Below are 15,392 nucleotides of genomic sequence, written 5' to 3' on the forward strand. Positions count from 1 at the left end.
GCCGTTGTGTTTCATATAACCACTGGCATTTCTATTTACAATGGTGTTTGCCCGTCAGTGTTGTTGGATTATTCATCGATTTCTAATCTAATATTGTCATAATTTGCCAAGACTTCAATCCCCATAATGCATTTCATGCGCCTTGTTTCCGGTCCTGCGCCGTTTCTGGAGCGGATTGGAACCCGGAGTCAGGATTCGATAAATGAGTATTCGTTTGCACGAGAGGTAACATGTTTATCAAGCATTTGTACCGTTTTTCGTGACAATAATGACGCAGGCTTATAGAAAATGTGCAGCTAGTTTGAAATGATCACTTTAAATCTCCTAAAGACGCATTATTCCCCACGTATTGACGTTGAAGTGTACAGGCTCCAGTTGGGGTTTGCGTCTCCGTTCCATCCGCCATGCCGATTGTTCTTTGTTACATACTGAAGACACGGAGCCGTCAGATCGGAGTTAAAACCCGGCTAGAGTTTGGAATCCAGTGAAATCCTGGATCCCATGTCTACCCGCCGGCTTGCATACGTTATGCTGCATAACATGCAGCACACATTCTTATGGTAGCCTCAAATGATCATAACCATCAGCTTTAGCCAGAGGGGTTGATGTATCGAGAAAAGCCAAGTGAAATGTCCCTGTCTGACAAAAATGCATGCTGTTTTGGAAGACCATGTTGCTATTATGTTCAAAAGTTATAATTCATTCAGGCCAATATATACTTGACCAAAGGGTCAAGTTAATTTTGGGTGTAATGGCTAGCTGTCAGTTAGCAGTGGCTGATGTCCCCCTTTTGCTGTTATATCATTATTAGTAGCCTACTATGTAATTAACTATCAACATTTAACATTTGTAGGTTGGTATAATGGCTGAGCAGACGCCAGATGAGTATATCTGTAAGTATGAATACAGGTCTGTTTCTGTGAGTGACATTTGTGTGAGTGGCATAAAAAGAAAGTGAACTCATATTCTCTGATAGCTGTGATGTGTGAAGTGTGTCTTCAGGGGTGTCACACCAAATTCTGGGCCCATGGGTACAAGGATTCACTCACATTTTGTGCTTTAAGCATTAAAACATAGCAGATATACAAGCTCACAGCGCATTTGTGCAAGTCTTTCAATATTTCAAATCCTTCAGGTTTTTTGAAAAACCTATGTTTCTATGTCAGTGGTGCTCAAACCTTTTCATGTGAAGGACCCCCAACATGATATGTATTTGCCACGGACCCTCTGTGCCGTGCTGTGAGCTTTATATCTGCTATTTTTCAATAGCTAAAGTATCAAATAATTAAGGTCCCTCCTCCACCTTGGCCCCTAGTAACTCAGTCCCACTCCCCCCCCCCCCCCCCTTGTGACGCCCCTGTGTTTTTTTATCTGTGCTGCAGGGTGTGATGACTGTGGTCAGTATCATAACTCTGAGTGTCCTGAACTGGGACCACTGGTGACCGTACAGGACTCCTTCGTGCTCAGCAGAGCTAGGTGGGTCAATAATATCATGAGTGCCCAGAACTTTTCTTTTTTATGTGGGCACTAGTGTCCCAGATGGGAATGAAACCCAACCATAGCAGTGTTTCTGTCAAAAGTTAGTGTGCTGGTTGTCTATTAAAAGTTATTGTGTAGATATCCGTTATATAAATCCTGAACGAAAATGAATTTGCCCCGGTGACTGAGAGAGTTTTCAAAAGGCTCACGGAAATAGCTCGGCTTTGTAGCTTGGTATTTTCTTTGGTGACAGTTTTCCAAGTGTTACTCTATATGACGCTATACTAATTTCCATCACAAATATGAGGTTAATCTAGCCATATATAATAATTTGATAGTTATAAACAGAAAGGTATGAGGATAGCCTATCATGAGTGGTGATTTATGATATGCATTTTCTCCATTCAGGTCCTCCCTACCAAATAGTCTGGAAATCAGTCAGGTGGCTGAGGGGCAAGATGGGGTTTTTGTTCTTCGACGACTGGTCAGAAGGACCCGATTTGGGCCCTTTGAGGCAAAGAGGGTACTGCAACTTGAGAAAGAAGGACCGTTTCCTCTGAAGGTGTTGTTACAAACAATAAATAATGATAAAAGTTGCTTTTTTTCCCATCATATTTTCCCTCAGGATTAAACCTTTTAGCTTTTCATTTCTAACTGAGAATCGTTTTAGTTGTTTTGTTACTTGTTCCGGGATATTCTAAATAACTATGCTGAATGTTGGTGTATGTGCATTCTTTGGTCTTTACTGGTTATTTTTCCATGGGTAGATCTTTCAGAAAGATGGCTTGGTGGTGTGCTTTGACTCCTCCAATGAAGAAGACTGTAATTGGATGATGCTGGTGCGACCTGCCACAGACCACACACACCAGAATCTAACTGCTTATCAACAAGACGATGAGGTTTACTTCAATACCTCACAGGTACAGGGAGATATCTTATAGCCCCTTTATGTATATACAACTAAAGTTTTTCTGTTTTTTAATACCCTTTTTCCTTAATATAATCCCTGTTTCCTTTTCCAGGATGTGCTACCAGGAGCTGAGCTGAGGGTTTGGTATGGGGCCTTTTATGCCAAGAAGATGGAAAGGCCTATGCTTAAGCTACTGATCCAACCACCACCACCAGGTGGGTCATATTATGTCAATGACAATGTAAGACTATGTCATAAGATCTGAAATCTGCATGCTGCTAGCCTTGTATAATAAAAGACAACCAACAGATAGTAACCAGTGCAGCCTGGAATAGCTCTGGGCCTGTGTAATGATGGCGATTCTCATTGTATATATTTGGGTTTTTACCTGTGACTGTCTCTAACAGATATGATGTCCCCTAAAACTAAGCCAGATATTCAAGTGGAAGGTGCAGAGCCCCTGCCACAAGTAGTTAAAGAAAATGATACAGGTTTGTCCACTCGCAACACATTCATGGACTGCTTTTTGTTCTTTTATTCATTTATTTTCAGTTACGTGTTTGTAGAAAATTCCTTCATGGTAATGTTAACCATTTGCTATTTCCAAGTAGTAATAAAGAGCTGATTTTCTCTGGGCATATCTGAAGAAACAATGTCACTGTTGCATGCGTTAATCTATCATAGGCCACCTGCTGAGTCACCTTCAGGAAGAGAAGACTTTAACACCAATTCCAGATGAGCAGCTCTTGTCCCAGGACGAGGGTCTGGTAACCCCTGAGGATGAGACGGTCCCTGTTGTCCCTCAGTCTGCCCCCAAGAGAGGACACGGTAGAGGAAGGAGACCAAAGGGACGCAGGATCTCTGCCACTACTACCTCAAGGAGAAACAAACGTGAGAAATAAAGAAGACCTTATTTAACAACGGTCTCTTGTTTGAGGCCCACACACTTAACTACAGCTATCATATCAGTCCCTCCTCACAGGGAGGACAGGAGTCTCCGTAACAGCTCCTGTTACAGGGTTTAGGCCACTGCAAAACCTCTACAAAACTCGCCTAGACACACACAAGCTCTTCTGTCTCTGTACAACTCATCAAGAAATCTGAAATCTCATCTTCAACCTACCTAAATTCTCCTTTGTAACACTAACACCCCTTTTGTGCAGGTGTTGCCACCATCACCTCTGGTCTGTGGTCAAGCCCTACATGTCAGCTTCACTCTGCCTCCTCTGTTTCTGGAGTCTCTGTTTCCCTGCAATTACCTTTCAGTCAGGGCCTCTCTATTTTCTGGTGTAAAATGAAGGCTTGTCTTTTTGCAGTCCCACCCTCATCTCGACAAAACCACGTCTTGTCTATAAGCTTGGGTTCATAGCTTTTTTTCTTTTTCTTTTTTTTCTTTTTTTTTGTTGTTGTAGAAAGATATCAAGATTCTGAAATGGAATTAAGATAATGATTCTCATTCTGATTCCGGCGGGACGTGACAAATGTGGGGGAAGTGGGAGAATTAGTTTTCACAACATTATGACCATTAACCAGAGACCAGAGCTTTAAGCTCTCATCCTGTAGAAAAAGATGTCATGATATTACAGTAGTAGAGGCTTCATGTGTACTGTAGTTGATCTACGAGCAAAGCTTTCTCTGCAGTAGGCTAAAGGTCTAAAACACAGGCTTCAGAAAGCTGCACTACCAGGGTATTTTGATACCAAGGGTTTTGCTAAATCAGAATCTTTGGTTCAGCAGAAATAAAAACGCTTGATAACAACTTGCTCTGCCTCCATTTCCTTTTCTCCAGATGTGAAACCCTCAGCAGAGAGCACACCAACAGCTGGAGGAGAAACGACTCCCGGGAGCAGCAGTCTGTTGATAGGTGCAGATGGCGTGGCCATCATAAAGAGACACAAGACAAGGGAACACAAAAGAGTCTACCGCTGCAGCCTGTGCAGCAAGATCTTTCAGAACAGCAGTAACCTCAACAGGCATATTCGATCTCATGGTAATTTGTTTATACTGTATCTACGTATGTATCTGATGTTTGATCTTCACTCTTGCTTTGCCTCATACGTGATTAGTTTGTTTTTCTCAGGTCCTTAGAAGATCAAAGGCTGTTATTGCATTTGAGAAATGCGTATCAACCCTTAACTTGTACAGTACAGAAGGCACAGAAACTAGTACAGTACATTCACTTAGTGTTATGAATGTTTTTAGAACAAGTCATTGGCATTATCAAATCCCACCGGTCGTTTAGAACATCTCCCAACTACCTTTAGCTTGAAAACGTTAAAAACGGAGCTTGAAGTAAAATGTGTAAACCTTCTTGATGCCATGCTTGTTGTGTATAGTCATTGAGCACTGGCTCATTGACCACAGCCCACCTTAAAATCACAGCCATGTGAAAAGCAGATTTGTTGAGTAGCAGACAGTTGCTCTTGTTTGTCTGGTACCATGAACGTAGGACTCAAGTTTATGAACCAACTGAAGATGTATTCAAGCATTAAACCAATATTTTGAAGGTGGGCCCAAATTTCAGGTACTCGTCCAACTGTATAAACCCCGTGATTTGATTTTCAGGTGATAAGCTTTTCAAATGTGATGAATGCGACAAGCTGTTCAGCCGCAAGGAGAGCCTCAAGCAGCACATCTCTTACAAGCACAGCAAGAATGTGGTAGGTACTCTTTTTCTCTTTTAACTCTATTTTAACCAGCGATGTGATCAGCAAATATGCAGAATACATGATATTGTCCACAGTTATATCATTAGACAAAATGGACTCAGTTGAGGTCACACGCTCACACCTCAGTCAGCACTATGCAATCGTGTGCCATTTCCAAAATCTGTTCCACAAGTGTCCTTGAGCAAGACACTGAACCCCGAAACTGCTCCTGTTGAGCAGGTTGGTGCCTTGCATGGTTATTGGTTACCCCTACTGTCAGGTGAACGTGAAATACACTGTTAAGTGCTTTGAATGGTTGGAAAATTAGAAAGGTGCTATATAAAATATAGTCCATTTACGGTTTTCATGTTTTCCCTACAGCCTGATGTGGAGTACAAGCATAAATGCAAAACATGTGAGAAGTCATTTCGCCTGGAAAATGCCTTAAAGTTTCACAACTGCAGAACAGGTATCACCACAGACAATAAATTATTTGCTTTACTTTAAGCCATGAATATAATTAACTTGTTCACTTTTTCTCTCTCTTCTTGCAGACGACAAAACGTTCCAGTGTGACATCTGCTCTCGGTTCTTCTCCACTAACAGCAACCTCTCCAAGCACAAAAAGAAGCATGGCGAGAAGCTATACTCCTGTGAAATCTGTAACAAGATGTTCTACCGCAAGGACGTAATGCAGGAGCACCATAGGAGGCATGGTGTGGGTGAGTTCTGCCACCATGCACTCAGGAGATAATAGAAATCGTACATTAAGGCTTACACACCGTCATGGCAGGTTGCTGAGAAAGCTTGAAGCCTAGCCAGAACCGAGTTCAATTTCCGTTCATAAATTCATTATAAGTAGTACATGGTGGTGTATGGATAAGAGCTGTCAAAGGCAGTCAAAACTCTTAAAACAAAAGAGAGAGCCACATAATCGTAACTTGCATCAATTTATGAGTATATGGCTTTCTCTTTTTTCTCACAGGGTTGTGAAATAACGACCATTGGTGCAAAGAGATCTTAACTAAAAACCTCAGATGCAGAATTATGTGATGTTAACACCTCGTTTTGCTCTAGCTCTTAATGATGTAGGGCCCTGTCATTGTATGTGTAATCGTACAGGCCCAAAGCACATGAAGAAAGAGGAGCTGGAGGCCAATGGTGAAGAAGCGACCAAATACAGGAAGGAGCCCTCGCCCTGTCCCATCTGTGGCAAGGTGAAACCTTGCAACAATACTACGACATGACGCTGAGCATGGCAACTCAGCATGGATCCAGCAATAAAGTGTGTGTGTGTGTGCGTGTGTGTGTGTGTGTACACGTGCAGGTGTTCTCCTGTCGCAGTAACATGAACAAGCATCTGTTGACTCATGGAGATAAGAAGTACACCTGTGAGATTTGTGGACGCAAGTTCTTCCGCGTGGATGTCCTGAGAGACCACATTCATGTTCATTTCAAGGTGAACCTTGTTTCTAACCCTAAGAATGTCAATATAAAAATTCACACCTGGGGGCATCCAGGTAGTCCAGGGGAAAATGACCTGCGTAGTTTCAATGCCTCCATGGTGCCTACTGCTAATTTATAAATAGTGAATAGTTAATTATGAAAACAACTATCTCCCATTAAAGTTTTGTTTCATTTTGTTTAATTATTCCCAGACTTAATGAAATGAAACCTTTTTTAATGTTAAAATATGTACTGTTTTTCAGGACATAGCCTTAATGGATGAGGAAGAGAGGGAGGTTTTCATCAGGAAGATAGGCATCTCATGTGATGATAGTGATGAAACGGACGAGGATGATGAGGATGAGGATTCCGAGCACCACAAATATAACTGCAAGAAATGCCAAGTAAGCCCCGTACTGAACTGGGTTAATTTGAATCCACTACTCTTACATGTCATGCCGTAACAGAAGTTACATACAAAAGGAGACATTCCAGTTTGTGATCTTTAAGACTTTGAACTGCAAGATTGTGTACATGACCCAAATCTGCCAAAATGATCAGGGTCGTTCACGTCCAGACAAAACAATACATCTCTCAAGGGCAGCTATTTGCTGATACTTGGGTCAGCCTGTCCGCATAGCGTTGTTAATAATCTTAAATATACCAATGGCTAAGCACAGACCTCTGCTCTCCCTGTCTTGTCTCTGTTACTGCACTAGTTGTCCTTTGCGAAGGGAAAAGACTACTTGAAGCACATCATGGAGCAGCATAAAGAGAGAGGCTACGGCTGTGGGATCTGTAACCGGCGCTTTGCCCTGAAGGCCACATATAATGCTCACCTGGTCATCCACAGAGAACAGCTTCCTGATCCTGCTGTGCAAAAGTAAGACTGGAAGAGGGCCGTAGGAAAGAGAGAGATAGATGGCATCATGGCACACAGGTCATTGTTGTACCTACAAGTGCAAAGACAGTCAGTGTATGTTTTCATTGTGTTGATGGTGAAAACACCAATATTGGGTAGAAATCACCTTGGCACCATGCCATATCAAGATAACGGAATATGTATATATGGTTTGAATGAGAATCTTCAACGAGTGCTTACCTGCTGGTGCTTTTAGGGGGTGCATTATAAATACAGAACCTATGAATCTATCAATCTATCATATCAGTCATTTATATTTTTTTGTACTCTGGCAGTTTTACTTTCCATATTAACTGCCCTTGAACTTACTCAAGCATTGGAAATAAAAACAGGAGGCCAGTGTATTCTTAAAACAAAATCACCAGCATTAGAACAAACATTTCTTAAAGCCTTAACACAACCAACTCTCGAGTCTCGACCAGGTCTGCTCACAACATGTACATTGGCTGGATTACCTGAATGTTTGCCCCCACAATATGATGCTAGCTAGGGTTCATGTGGTTAAGGAAATATCCATAAAATATTAAAACAGTAATGTCAATATTCAAACCCTAAAAACATTATTGACTAGGGTCCCCCAAGGTCTGTACTTGGCCCCCACCTTTTTGACCTCTAGACCAAATCTCTACCTCTATGCCGCAAATAGTCGACCCACAAGTTCACAATGCATTGCAATGTGACATGTTGTTATCTTGTAGATCTGTCATTTCACTGAATGTTTGCCTGTTTCTTCATATAATGGCTGGCCCACTATGATTCACATGGTTATGGATGTACAGTCATCTCAAGTGAGGGGCTTACTAAGTGGCCCCACCTAATGGACAAATTAGGCGTAGCAGTCAAATCTAGAATATTTGCTGCTGGTTGAAGTTGCTGTCTGTGTCTTAATTATATAACTATATGAATAGTTGTATTGTGATAAAAGTAGTTAGTGGTGCTGATTAGTCTCTGAACCCTGCAGAAAATATTAATCTCATGCAGTGTTACATGCAGTAAACAATATAAGCTGGTGTGTTCTACAGGTACATCCATCCATGTGAAATCTGTGGACGAATCTTTAACAGCATTGGCAACTTAGAACGACACAAGATCATCCATACAGGTGAATTCTTCCATCTTTCTTAGTATACATATATTACTGGGTTACATTCAAAACATTTTCTCCCAGAGCATAAATTACACCCTTTGAGACCCCCCAAGCATTGATAAATTAATACATTTTCACTTTGTGCCTTTCTGGTTCTTTTGTGTGTGTGTTCCCCCAGGAGTTAAGAGCCACGGCTGTAACCAGTGTGGCAAATCATTTGCCAGGAAGGACATGTTAAAGGAACATCTGAGAGTTCATGACGACATCCGAGACTTTCTGTGTGCCGAATGTGGGAAAGGTCAGGTCATTCTTCACCTTATAATATTTTGTTTGCATTGTACAATACACGCTTATCATATTGCTGAATATGGATGACCCTGTTCCTGTGTAGGCATGAAGACCAAGCATGCACTGAGACACCACATGAAACTTCACAAGGGCATTAAAGAATATGAATGCAAAGAGTGCAGCCGCAAATTTGCTCAAAAGGTCAACATGCTGAAACATTACAAGAGACACACAGGTGAGTATTTGTCCTTAAATAGCATGTGTCTGTACAGAAAGGAGTACAGATTGCTATAGGAGTACTCTATATATATATATATATATATATATATATATATATATATATATATATATATATATATATATAATGGAATTTAATTTAGCCAATGTTTTTGTGAAGCATTGTTTATGGATTTCTAGCTTTAAAGATGCTATTTTCCCAGTTGTTCTGGCAAGTACCACAACATATTTATTTTCTAATAGGGAACAAAATTGGTGGTCCCATTTTGCATTGGGATAAGTTAGGGTTATGGATGGGGTAAGAGGATGTGGAATTCAATCCATTGTCCCCCAAAAATGTTTATGTGCATATTAGTGTTAGATTCTTTGTTTGTGTCACATTGTTTAATCGTCTTAAAACTATGACTTGATGTAGTGGCGATGCCACATAAAAGACAATTAGCCAAGGGTCTTCAACAGGGGGTCCGGGACCCTCGCCCTGCGAGGCGTTGTGAGCTTGTAGATCGGCTATTTTTGGCAAAGGCGTTTGGTGTATAGGGGAAAAAAGAGCACATTAATTACAGAGTGAAAGGTCAAGTTTATTAAGTATTGACAGTTCAAGTGGTTAAATATCTGATAACACAAATTGACATGAATCCAAAATACACTGACGATTTTGCTGTCAAACAATGAAACTATATGGAATCTATGATAAGGTTGTGGGGGTTCCTGCTTCATCTCTCTCTCAGCTAAGGGGTCCTTGGCCTGAAAACGTTAAAGACCCCTGCTGTAAACCCTGTCTCTTTTCTCAGGTATAAAGGACTTCATGTGTGAGCTGTGTGGAAAAACCTTCAGTGAGAGGACCACCCTGGAGACACATAAGCTCATCCACACAGGCAAGCATTTCATTGTAACACTGGTAAAACAAACAGGTTGTTGAGGGACACAGGAAATGAGCATGATATCCTTTCCTTTCGGAAATAAATCCAAATATAAAACCTTGAGGTTAGCAATGTTGGTACCCTGAGCCTGGGGCAAGTACATGGAAAATCAGTTCAAATTGATTTGAACGTGTGCCTTGGTACTGGTGTGTCAATCATATAATCGCAACAGCCCCACTCCTCAGTTTGATTCCAGCTGGAAACCAGTGTTGCATGTCTTTCTCCTCTCTCCTCAGATTCCTGTCTGCGCTGTCCTTCCTCTAAACAAACAATTATCTCACATGCAACCAGTTTTTAAAGAAATGTCCTGAATTTTAAGGGATAAAACACTTCAATGCTAACAAACTGCTTATCTCCTGAAAATAACTGTGTACATTAAAGTCAATTAAATATTGGTACTACTACTACTAAAAACAGAGGGCTTAAAAGCATTTTCTTTTTCTTTTTTTTTACGAATTCTGAGAATAGTTTGTGTGGTTGAATTCTCACACATTTCTCCTCTTCAGTGGGTAAGACATGGATATGCGCAACCTGTGATAAAAAGTACCTCACTGAGTACATGCTGCAGAAGCATGTGCACCTGACTCATGAGAAGGTGGAGGCCCAGTCGTGTCATCTGTGTGGGACCAAGGTGTCTACCCGTGCCTCCATGAACCGGCATATACGACGCAAACACCCCGAGGTTAGTAGGGCCAATTTTGTTCTTAATGGACTCTGGACTCCTCCAAACCACTCAAGATCCATTTACTTAAATCATTAAATCCTGTTTCCATTTCCTGAACAAAATGTTGGTTTGTTTTTTCTTGAGTGTGTTTTTGTTTTCGATAGATATGGTCATTTGGGCTATAATGTGTGATACTCGGAACGATCTGTGTGGAGAAAATGTTCCTTTGTTAAAACATTGCTCAAGAAAAATGATAATAAACAAATCACGTTGTCGTTTTGATTTAACTTCAGGTTATGTCGGTGAGACTCGATGAATTTGATGATCTTCAGGAAGCCACGACGATCGATGATTCATCTATCAGCATGGTAAGGACAAACCTTTGGACTTTTTAAACATCAACAAATGTTGTCCCCATGCAGATCATGGAGGGGATGGGGCCTAGAGGACAGCTGGTTGGTCTGGTGAATCTGGAGTTAGAGGAAAGAAGGAAAAATACATTAAATGACGGGGTTAGCATTATTTGTGTTAGTCACATGATTTAGTCGGAAGCTTCTTATCAGGCTACAGACATGCCAGTGTGGAGGAGAGTGAGTAGTAACTGTCAAAGACAATTGTGAAGAGAAAGGATGAGGTTGCTGAGAGGGAGGGAAATAATCGGCAGAGAAGAAAAAAAAAAGGAGAGGTAGAAGTAGTGTTCTCCAGGGAAATCCAAATCTCAGTGAGAGCCAGAAACTGCAGAGACTAGGGAGATATAGTCTTTATAGGAGGGAGATATACAGTAGGCTAAAATTAATTCTGCATTCTGGACCGCAGAATGGCAGTTCCAAACCCAAAGTCCATCTTCCACAAGCATGAGGTGAGATTAGAGGTATTTCTGTGATGATAAAAGTTGTGCATAGAACGCAAAGAGGGAGGAACAGGAATAGTAATACTAATGAAACCCATTGTTGAAGATGGCCTTCCTCATGGACTTCCTACAAAAGAAAGCTCGCAAATTGACCTAAAATAGACAGTCAGTGAATTTAGATATCGAAATGGTATATGATCATAATGACATCAATCAGTTATTTTTGTTTTTATTATGGCAACTCAAGAACAGTTCTAATTCCAATGTGAAAGCAGATTTATTATTGTATTAATATAAGCTGCAATCAGTGCTGTCTGTGAACCACAATAGTGTATGGCAGGGTAAGTAAGTAAGCCTTGCCGAGCCATGAGGCCCATAGGGCAGGAGCCTATCTCCTGTTTCTGTAGCGTGAGGCAGCTTGACATAGTACACCCCCTGGACATGATGCTAGTATGTCGCCGGGACTTACCCAATATAACCTTTAATGTTGAGTGCCAAGCTGGGACGCACTGGGTCCCATTTTTCAGAGTCTTTGGTATGACCCAGCCGGGATTCGAACCTCAACCTCCCAGTCTCAGGGCAGACACTCTAACCACAAGGTCACTGAGCTGGGTGCCACCTCATAAAATATTTTCTCCCCTTGCAGCCTAGTCTGACCCTGGACAAAGACAGTTTGTCTCAGGAAAGGCCCAGCAGGCCCTCCCGACACTCCAAGAAGAAACAGAAACACATAGCTGAACCAGAGCTGTCTGAATCAGATGAGTACGCTGACTTCACAGAGCAGAGACATGAGTCTATAACAGAGTTCACCTCTGTTATAGTAGGCGATGAGACGGAGACAAGCTCTGCTGTGCAGAGTATTCAACAGGTAGATATAATGCATGATTTACAATCAATTGTGCTATTGGTCATGTTAATGATCTAACATGGATTTTCTTTTGTCCCAACTAAGACTCAACCTAATTTGAATGCCAATGTTGAGAATACATTTTTAAGATGATCAGTCAGTATGTAGTCTTGCGTAGCCAAACAAGTATTCCACCACCTCCGAATGCTATATAGAGTATGGAACTACACTTCCCGAAATCTGGTATTTGTTTCTCATTTCCGTATATATTTTAAAAATATCTTTATATATATATATATATATATATATATATATATATTTTTTTTATTTCCTTTTCTGCTAAGCAGCAAGCTATTTATGCTTAAATGGTTTTGATTTAAATTAAGTTAAATTTGAGCGACTGTAAAGACGAAATGGAAGTGGGGGAGGCTTGACATCTGCTTATCGCTTGCTCACGATCAGAGCTTCCATGCTCCAGAATGTATGACCTTCTGGAAGCATTTGAAAATTGTGGGAGGCAACAGTCTGGCCATGCGAGACTAGTCGGACTTGGTATGCATGTGTGTACGCTTCTCTAGTGTGCCTGCTGTTATAATTGACCCAGTATACACAATGCTGTTCCAGGTGGTGGTCCTTACTGACCCAAACAATCCCTCAGCCTCCTCCCCGAACAGCTCGGTGGGGCTGACCAATATCACAGTGACGCCCATCAACAGCCACGCCCCCGCCCAGTTCACCAGCCTGCAGCCCGTAGCCGTGGGCCACCTGACGGCCAGCGACCGGCCTCTCACCTTGGACAACTCCATTCTCACCGTCACCTTTGACACTGTCAGCGGCTCTGCCATGCTTCACAACCGGCCTGCTGATCTCCTCCCAGAGACGGTGGGTCCCGGGGGAGGCGCCGGCCCGCAGTCGGTGGCCCACTTCATCAACCTCACCACCTTCGTCAACCCCATGGGCCACCAGCTGGAAACGCCTACCCTTGCGTGGAGGCCTGTCCCGGCGGTCGAGGGAACCCAAGTCACCGCTGTGGTCGAGGGTGGGCCAGGGGAGAGCCAGGAGGCGCAGGGCGCAGAGCCAGGGCACCAGGGCCAGCCAATGGCCCCGCAGCAGCAGAGCGGCTCCACGCAGCAGATGTTCAGCTACTAGTAGAGCAGGGTTCGTTGTCGGGTGGAAATCACGTATCTCCAAATTTGTACGTTCTTTCGCAAATCATACAAGGCTGTCGCACAAAAGTAGTGAAAACAGCAGATCTACAAGCACACAACGCCTCGCACCGCGAGGCGTTGTGTGCTTGTAGATCGGCTGTTTTCACTAGTTTAAATACTTTTTTTATTGATAAATGCAAAACGAATGGTTTTGGACATACAAGATTTTCACCCGACAACGACGATATCTGAACTGTCGCAGTCGCTGGAGTAGCAGGAACGCCGCCGTCGCCCCCTGCAATGTTGTGGCTCTCGGCTTGGTACCCTAGACATGATTCGGCCCTTGGGGAAAACTAATTGGGGAACCCTGTAGTTGCTGGAGGTGCTGGTCACCTCACACTATGAACTTAGCTGTGGTGAAGTAGATTTTATGACATTTTATAGACACTTAAAATAGTGTCACTCGGATGCCTATGGAGGTGAATGACATTTCAAAGTCATTTGAAGAGCTATTGTCTGTGTCTGTGTCAAAAAACTAAAAAGGAACTTATTTTTATATTGCCAAAGCCCACGTTTAAAGTAGCTGTAATAAATATGTATTTACAGTTTTAAAAGGGGAAATGGGTGCATTTGGTAAAAAACTGAAAAGATTTAAAATAAAATGGTGACAATACTATTGATGATTTACATTTGAAACCAAAGCAAAATAATGAATATTTGAATGCCTTAAATGGTTTTTTTTTTCCTCTTTTTTAAATCAAGTGTAAATATCATCTGGAAAAATATGTAAATATTTAGATTTCAACAGTTGCTTTTAATCTACAATGATAAGCGCCATCAAATATATGGTGGAATTCAAGAAATTAATCAGTAGACCTTTTCCATGGCAGCCAATACTGACATGAAATCGGTGAACACAAGCCTTTCTGTTCCATTTAGTGCAGCAGAGCATTTCAAGTGAGCCAACGGGCACAATTAAATAGCAGCAACCCAGTCCTCAATGGAATGGAACCTTAATTATAACACCTGTGTTTACCCTATTATTTAATGGCTGCTTTGAAAAAGGTCTGTTAGTTATGAAACACTTAAATCTTGAATGTTTTTAAAGTGAGCTGTTCAGCTGTAATTATTATTTGTTCTGAAAACTACGGCAAACCATTTTGTATAGTTTATTTTTCAACAAAATGTCCCGGGGAAGGAAAACAAACCTTGCTGTTGTGTATGTGAGTTTGTTTTATATGGGCAGTCAGTAGCTGTCACTGGAGAATTTAATACACATTACATATGGCATAATATGGGTAAAAGATATAATATACATAATTGATACAGTATTTTTTTCACTCTCTACCAAATGTCTTTTCCAAAAAATTGCGACGCGTTGTGAGCTTGTAGATCGGCAATTTTTTGACAAATGTTCCACCCCAGGATAATGGATTTTGATTATCACGATAATATCGTAAATCGTGATTTCTTTTGTCACAATAATCATGATATGACATTTTCATATCGTCCCATCCCTAAACACAAGAATACAAAGTGCAAGGAATAGTCTGACCCGACCAGTGTATCTGGGTTCTTTTGACATACACCATAACAAAGCAGAGAGTAACATATTTTACCTAAATTATTGCGACCCTAAGTCGCATTTACTATGAAAACCTGCAGCTCATGTGTGTCAATCAGTCACGTCTCATGTCGCACTCCATATGGCCAAGACAGAATTCATTTTTCAAGTGTGACTCACGGCAACCACACTTGCAAATTAATTCTGTCCTTGTCCCTTTTATGCCTATATATGGAGTACCCTGATGTCATCAATATTAAGCCCATATCTAGGAATGCCCATATATGGACATATTGTGTCAGTCTTCTTCTGTCAGTCTGTTGTTTCAGCGCGACCTCGCCCTTAGGGCGTCTTACTGGTTTTTCCAATATACTGAACATAA

At 41.6% G+C, this 15,392-nt stretch overlaps 1 protein-coding gene across 1 annotated transcript; it reads left to right on the forward strand.

Moving 5' to 3' along the window:
- Nucleotides 1–126: 126 nt before the first annotated feature.
- prdm15 (PR domain containing 15) lies at nucleotides 127–13,454 on the forward strand (the record flags this gene model as incomplete). The annotated part of the gene is made up of 24 exons (XM_080748516.1): nucleotides 127–225; nucleotides 854–893; nucleotides 1,383–1,476; nucleotides 1,888–2,041; nucleotides 2,247–2,399; nucleotides 2,502–2,604; nucleotides 2,797–2,880; nucleotides 3,074–3,280; nucleotides 4,179–4,379; nucleotides 4,955–5,049; nucleotides 5,419–5,506; nucleotides 5,592–5,759; nucleotides 6,160–6,254; nucleotides 6,365–6,496; nucleotides 6,747–6,887; nucleotides 7,203–7,366; nucleotides 8,428–8,507; nucleotides 8,671–8,790; nucleotides 8,884–9,015; nucleotides 9,809–9,892; nucleotides 10,444–10,619; nucleotides 10,895–10,969; nucleotides 12,098–12,319; nucleotides 12,923–13,454. 24 exons carry the CDS (start codon nucleotides 127–129, stop codon nucleotides 13,445–13,447), a joined length of 3,432 nt encoding a protein of 1,143 aa, XP_080604642.1. The 3' UTR covers nucleotides 13,448–13,454.
- Between the last annotated feature and the right edge of the window lie 1,938 nt (nucleotides 13,455–15,392).

The sequence above is a fragment of the Nannobrachium achirus genome (genome assembly GCF_963921795.1).
Source record: "Nannobrachium achirus genome assembly, chromosome: 19".
Lineage (NCBI taxonomy): Eukaryota > Metazoa > Chordata > Actinopteri > Myctophiformes > Myctophidae > Nannobrachium > Nannobrachium achirus.